The sequence below is a fragment of the Gobius niger genome (genome assembly GCF_951799975.1).
Source record: "Gobius niger genome assembly, chromosome: 17".
Lineage (NCBI taxonomy): Eukaryota > Metazoa > Chordata > Actinopteri > Gobiiformes > Gobiidae > Gobius > Gobius niger.
The window spans coordinates 11,639,058-11,646,420 of NC_136868.1; the positions used below are offsets into that span (position 1 = coordinate 11,639,058).

The following is a 7,363-nucleotide window of genomic DNA, read 5'->3' on the forward strand; positions in this document are numbered from 1 at the left end:
TTTTATTTTGAAGGAGGCAAAACATAATGAAGGTTTAATTTTGTTCTTGGGCGAAACTTGAGATCCCCCTTGTCCTCGTAGATTCTCTGAAACTTGAATAATAACACATTTTGAAAGGCTGACTAACCTCGAATCTGTGTTGTGACGTGCAATACTGTTTCTAATGTTTGTATAAAAGTAAGAACTACCGTGTAAACCTTTATATAATGCAGATTTTATTTTTTTCATTGCATATTTTGCAGATTTCTGATCCACAGTGTCATTTTTTACTGTTAGAAAAAAAAAAAATACCCCCTGTTTTTTCATTGCAACTATTTTTAAATCCAAATATCTTTGTACTGATGTAAATGATTGTAGTTATTTTGGATAGTGTTTTGCTAAACAAAAGAAGACTTTTTCATGCATATTTCTATTTTCTTTTCATCTTGTTTTTCCCACAGTTTTCTTTTTTTTATTATTTAAGAGTAGCAAATTTCTCTGAATAATTTTTCATTCAAAAATGTCATTGGTATTATTTTGTACTTTTATGTGAAAAAACACTATATGTAATTTTAAGAAGCTAATATATTATTTTGAAATTATTTTTAAAGCTAAATATTTGTAACTTTACTGTTGAATTGACTAATTTTTAAATCAGAGTTTGTGAATAGAATCACTTTTGTGTTTTTGGTTTGCTTGGATTGTAATTATAACTGAATGATTCTTTGATATGCAAATTAATATCATTTTTATTTTTTTGTTTTGTATTTAAATGGGGTGTTGATTGTGACCTTTTGTTTCTTTCACTTCCTGAATAAAGACCCATTTTGTTTGGAAAACCTGGCTGCTGTTTGCTTTTTATACGTCTTTCATCAGATGAAATGGAGATCACTGAGTAGAGCCTAAATGTTGCTGAACCTAAAGCAGATATTTGATTAAGAGCCGGTAATGGATCAACATCTTTAGCATCATCTAGAGGAAATTATACAGACTTCCACAGGCTGTATAATTAAAGGTTATCATTACTTTTTTTCTTCAAGTGCAAATATAGCCTATATTCATCTTTGAAAGTCTACATTATGGGTAGTTGATAAACAGAAACAGGGTTATAACAGGTATTCCCAAAGTTTAGTTTTAGTTTATTTGTTTTATTGAGCAGTAAACATTCTGCTCTGAAGGAATGGGCTGAAGCAAGAAGCTGTGAGCGCCTACCCCCAAGCTCATGTACTGTAGGCTACTATTGGCCCTAGTTCTAATAATTCTCTCCATTTAAAACAACAGGCAGACCACCATTACATTTATAAATGTGGGCTTTATGTTGTTGTTGTAAATTCATGACATCCTTTGGGTCCCCCCTACAGTGCCTCTGAGGGCCCCACTGTGGAGACTATACTGCTTGAACGTCCAGCAGGTGGCGGTGAAACGCAAGAAGCTTGTTGCTAAGCAACATGACATAAATAGTTGATGCTAACGTTAGCTTAGCTAGCGTCGAATGTGAAAATTGTGTGTCTCTGTCCACAAATTGTGTGATTATTCTCTTAATATCACAGGGCTGGGCCTTGAAAAACTACGACCGTTTTTAATTTGGGTAAGAGTCTAAGACTACATGCTTATATTAAAGTATTTAGTTAGAACCAGACCGATTTTATGTGGCAAAAAGAAGCGTAGCCTTTTCATGGATTCTGTTGTTATTGTAATTTCCCTTGAACCCTGGTACAATCAATGTATTGTTTTCTCACAGCATTCCAAATTAAATACTGTGAAAATGGTTAGAATTCTGTCCCAAGTAAATGGCCAGAATACTTAAGTGTTTCTCAAACTTTTCACACCCAAGTATCAACTCATAATATTTGCCGTTCCCTGTACCACCAGGCCTAGAGCAAGATCAAATATGTTTTCAGAGTCTAAAATAGACCTAAATTTAGTAAATGCATTGCTAAAGCCAACATTAAATTATCTCATTAAAAGGAATAAGATCTAAAATTGCAGATGACCCTGAGTACTACCTGAAGAAGCTGAAGTACTACCAAAGGTTTATACCATATTTTCAGAACCATAGGCCTTCATCAAGTTATCAATGTGTGTAGCCTGCCAGCGTAAACACAAAACCTGGGTGAAATGTTGTGGTGAAAGCCTGAATTCTGTTCAGATATCTTCAGAAAGATCACTGGGTCAGGATGCCCCGTCCAGTCACCCCTGGGCAAACAGTGCCACAGACACCGGAGCCAGAGCCTGCGGGGGAGGTGTTGTCCAGCCGTCTGACATTTTGGAAAGAGATGCTGGAGCACGAGTCGGAGGAGGCAGTGGTTGAAATTACAGAGACATTGTTCAAAAGGGTCCAGGAAAGGTGTTTTCAAACGGACATCAAGCAACAGGTGACTTAAATGTCATATTTTATAATGTACTATGCACCAATTGTAATCCAAGGAACAACTCCACCTGAAGCCAAACACAAAATGTACCATCAATAAACTTGGATTGATATGGCAATAAACCAGAATTAAATTAGAACTAAAAGAGGACCAAATTTAGTTTTAAATCGAGGTCAAAAATCTATTGTTCATTTACCACAATGACTAATCCTTGTTTCAAGCCAGTGTTTTTATTGGCCACAATTTAATAAGTTGTAAAGTAATGATTTTAGTTTTTACCAAATAAAAGCCTATGTGACCAAGGAAACCATGTCTTTGGTATATTAAAGAAAATATGGATCATTTGGCTGAATATTGACTCTTTTTTTCCCCATTTTCTTTTGCCTCATATAAATATAAATAAGTTTTACGATAAAGTAGAAGAGCAGAAAATCTGGACAAACCCTTGAATGATTAGATCCATAAAACTCAACCCAACCAAAGTGGCTAGTGAGCATAAAACAGTAACTATTGCCAAAATAGAACTCTACCTTTGATTGACTGGTGTGCTCTACGTGTATGGATAAATGCTTGCTATTTTTGTCATGCAGATGATCCCACATACTACAAACTGGATGAAGAACCACCTGGTCCAGATCGTCGAGCAACATTTCCTGTGCAGAGACGAGGGTGACGGACCAGACGATGTGCCGCCTCAGGACTCTGAGCCTCCTACAGCTGAGCCTGACGCCTGGGCTAAGGGCTGTGTGCCACTGGTCACCCCCTCCCCTCCACTAAGACCCATCTCACCCAAGGTAATACGGCTGACATGTATTGTCAAATGGTCACAAAATGGGAAAATGCACATCGAAAGTAATATCACAGTGTTATGGTCTTTAGTTTGACCTAAATGAACAATGTCAATAGTAGTGACACGGGGGTTTATTCTTTTAGTTTGGTTGAATGTTTGCGTCTTTGTTAGTAACTAGTGAAGTTACTCAAAGTCACATCATTTAAAGGATATCTCTTGTACAATTTAAGCTCAATATAAGAGTGATTTTGCCTTAAAAAAAAGTCATCTTTTTCTTCTTTTGCTAACAGGAGGTGGAAGCAGTTCACCGGGAAATAAAGCCTGAAAATCTCCGTAAACGCAGTTCTGTCCCCCAGCCAAAAGTTTCTCCAAAGTTACCAACAACGAATACAAGCCCTAAACTCGCTGTTTCCAATGTTAACAAACACCGCAGCTCTTTCCCCCCACCAAAAACTGAAAAGAAAAATAGCCAAGCCCTAATATGTGCCAAACCAAGTAAATTTCTTCCACCCCTGGCTCATTCAGCAGAGAAAACGACCATAACGGCTAAGAAATCTCAAACAGTTGATAGTAAGGAATCACCATCATTAAATTTACTGAACAAGCATAAAGCCATACAAAAGCTGGATCCTGCAAGGCTGCCGGACCACTGCTTTTTCCCTAAATATGAGATTGTGGATTCAAATACCAAGACACAAAAAATAAGACCCAACAAACCACAACAGAAACATCCAAAACAGCCTGAAAGAAAAGAAAAGTCTCAAAGAACTGAAGGTGACGTCAGGCTTGGGCCTGGGACAGTGAGATCGTCTGGGCCGCTCAGACTGGAGTCGATGACACTGGCCAAAGGGGTGACTCTCTCGCAGAGTTTAGACCTGAACCCGTCCACAGTTCCTCCACAAACTCCTTCAGTGAAGCTGAGGCCAATAAGAACTGACCCAGTGCCGTTCAAGTTTCCTGTTGACCAGTTTTTTGTGGCAGACCCTCAAGTGAAAACACTTTCACAGATGTTTGTTTGGGATGATTAAAAAGGTTTATGTCATACAATCACAGCATACTGATTCATGACACGATTAGTTCCTTTATCTAAAAGTGCAAATGTTTTTTGCAGTAGTAAGAACATTGTGGAACAGTGTAGCAGCAGCAGTTTACATTTCTATTAAAATAACAACAATGTTCCACCATCTGTTTTTAATAGTGATTGTTTTATTATACTACCTGCAGATTTAGAGTAAACACACAATCATTGGCAAATCCTTCAACAATATTAAAAACAAAACATTTTTGGGGGTATGTTTTAATGCTGGATTTCCCATCCTGCTCCTGCAGCCCCTTGCCCAAGAACATAAGTTCGAGCTTGGCCGAGGTTTTGTACTGATTAATTATTGATACTCAAATGATAATCTTTGAATACACATAATACATTTGATAATATTGTAGCAGATACAGTGAAATATGCTACATAAAGTGTATCAAAATCTGGACCTTTATTCATAATCCTCTGCCAGAGTGTCAAAGTAGTTTGTGTCCGCATACAGTAAAAACCCAGAGAACAGGCTGTCAGCCTGTCCCGCATCAGTGAACAGCCCGTTCTGGTCTGTGTAGAAGATCTCTAGCCACACCTCGTCCTCTGGGTTCAGATACATCACAGTGGATCCTGATGCCACATCATGGTTCCCTGTGTTTGCATCAAAAGTCTTAATTTGAGACTTCCCATTCTGCACCAGTGCGATCGCTAGGTGCTTGTTGGCCAGTGTGATGTCATAGGAGAAGTAGTAGATCCCAGGATAGGCACATATGAACTTCCCTGTTTCTGGATTGTAATGACCTCCTTCGTCAAACAGGATCTTGTCAAATTTGATTGGCATTTTCTCCACCGGGTAGCTGCTGGAGATGCCCACTGAGAAGGCAGACTTTGGGAGTAGGCTCCCACATTTGCATGTACCCCCTGTCCCACGAGCTCCCCTCTGACCTTTGTCACCCTTCTGACCATTCCGTCCCAAGCCACCAGGGGCCCCCACCTCACCCTTGTCCCCTATTGGACCCTGTTTCCCAGGAGGGCCAGGGTTTCCACGCGCCCCGTTCCTGCCAGGGGGGCCAACTCTGCCCTTCAACCCTGAAAAACATCCAGTGAATTATGTAAGTATTTTTCAAGCTTTTGTTTCATTTTACAAAGATTACACCTATATCATTATTTCTGTTTATATACATGAATGTAGTATATGTTGGACTTAAAGCATTTAATCAAAAAATACTGTAAATGTACCTATGTCTCCTTTCTCTCCCTTCTCTCCCTTCCTGCCATCTCTACCGTCCCGTCCGGAGATGCCAGCTGGCCCTGGTGCCCCAGGTGGTCCACTGGGGCCAGGCTTTCCGGGGAAACCTGGGGGTCCTGGGACACTGCTGCAGACCAGAGGAGGAGCTTTCTTCACTCTGTGCTCTAACATCTGAGAGGAGACACAGTAGCACAGACAGGCCACAGTTACCAGGCGCCACATGCTCATGCTCAACCTGAAAGGACAAGACAAACACATGTGCACAAGGTCAAAAAAGTGTAACAACTAGATTTAAAAATTCACTAAATTGCTTGTTTTTTTATTCCTTTATCATCATAGTTATAGGACTAGAATCGAGAAAAGGACTCAAGTTGGTCCTAAGTGTCAGTTTTGAAGACACTAAACTCTGTTTCTTAATAAAACAGGTCAATAATTGAATTTTCCTGCTCACTAAACTATTCCTATAAGGCATAGGTGTCAAACTCTGGCCCGCGGGCCAAATTTGGCAATGTAATTATATTTCGCGAGGCTATACCAAATGACTACTCGAGCTGGCCCACCGGTATTATACTTTTTTTTTTTCAGATTTTGCATATCTGGACTATTAAGTTATATATTGTATAGTAATAAGTGTTGCTTGTTCCATATTCAATGTTAAAGCAAATCTTGTTTGGGTCCATATTATTGGGTATTGGGTTCATTTGTTCAATGGTGGCCCGCGACTTTGTTCAAGTTTTACATTTTGGCCCACTGTGTATTTGAGTTTGACACCCCTGCTATAAGGCATTACCTAGCAACGTCTCCTCATTCTGGACCTGCACAGTTGCTGATGATACATTCCCAAAGACTGACACAACAATCAACATTAGTTTTGTTTGGGCTGCACCAGATTTAACACAATGCTAATTTCCATCTGTAGTCCTACACAATATTGTGTGCTGCCAACATCAAGACACATAAGCATCACAGCACATGTACAGTAATTGCCATTTGTTTTAGCGAAAAGAAGAACTGACTAATCCCAAATGTGTTCTATGTTATTCATATTTGTGATAAATTAAAAAAAAATACAGAAATGATGTAAATCTTACTAGTTAACACTCCCTACACACTTATTTGAGTGAATGCTTCTTTATCTTCACTTACCTGACAGTTGTCAGCTGTAAAGGCGCGTCAGTCCCCCAGTGTTGAGAGTCCTGGAACAGTTTTGACAAATTTCATGATTTCTTGTTTATCATGCCGGAGGTCCTTTTATCTTGGCCTTTGTTTGGTAGTTATTATGTCCACAGAAAGCAGAGGCAGCAACAGTTATGGATCTCTCCATCGTCTGCCCTCCGCATTGTAAACGAATCCACTCCCTGCACTTTGCCGTGACGTTCCCAAGACAAACTGTCAACAAAAAAAGTATGGAATGTTTCACATGATGTCATAGAAGTGCAGGCAGAAACAAGTTCTTTGCTTGAAGATACAGATTCAAAGTTACTGTTAAAAGATTCCAAAAGTTTGCACTTTTTTTTTTTAGACAGAACAAAGAAAATAACACACACAAAAAAAATTACAATTTTGCTCCTCTATTAGGGCGAGGTGTCTATATAATCTATATAAAATTCTCCTGAGTCAAACTGATTGACATTGTATCATTGTATCTTCCTGCTTTGTTCAGACAATATTGTCTGAACATGATCCAGATTACTATCTGATGACACCAAATGATGGTGCAGAGCTCAGAATTTCCTACCTGCAAGACATATTCTCTGTGCTCTATATTCAACAGGATGGAAACTCCAAAGTTGGTCAATTCCTTCACATAACTAATGGCAAAAATCTGTTGTTCCACACTAAATGTAAAAGCACACTTTTTGACGGTCTCATATCTTCACTTTGACTTTCACACATAGACAAAGTTATTATAGTCATATAGTTCTAAGAGCTGTGTGTATTAAATG

General features: G+C 38.9%; 2 protein-coding genes across 2 annotated transcripts; one reads left to right on the top strand and one right to left on the bottom strand.

The window, feature by feature from the left end:
* Positions 1 to 1,444: 1,444 nt before the first annotated feature.
* Positions 1,445 to 4,203, top strand: c20h2orf81 (chromosome 20 C2orf81 homolog). The gene is made up of 4 exons (XM_079575354.1): positions 1,445 to 1,567; positions 2,129 to 2,354; positions 2,942 to 3,145; positions 3,432 to 4,203. The coding sequence occupies exons 2-4, from the start codon at positions 2,157 to 2,159 to the stop codon at positions 4,167 to 4,169; spliced, it is 1,140 nt and encodes a 379-aa protein (XP_079431480.1). The 5' UTR covers positions 1,445 to 1,567; positions 2,129 to 2,156; the 3' UTR covers positions 4,170 to 4,203.
* A 383-nt stretch (positions 4,204 to 4,586) lies between these two features.
* On the bottom strand, positions 4,587 to 5,675 carry c1qtnf7 (C1q and TNF related 7; the record flags this gene model as incomplete). The annotated part of the gene is made up of 2 exons (XM_079574496.1): positions 4,587 to 5,257; positions 5,408 to 5,675. 2 exons carry the CDS (start codon positions 5,673 to 5,675, stop codon positions 4,629 to 4,631), a joined length of 897 nt encoding a protein of 298 aa, XP_079430622.1. The 3' UTR covers positions 4,587 to 4,628.
* Between the last annotated feature and the right edge of the window lie 1,688 nt (positions 5,676 to 7,363).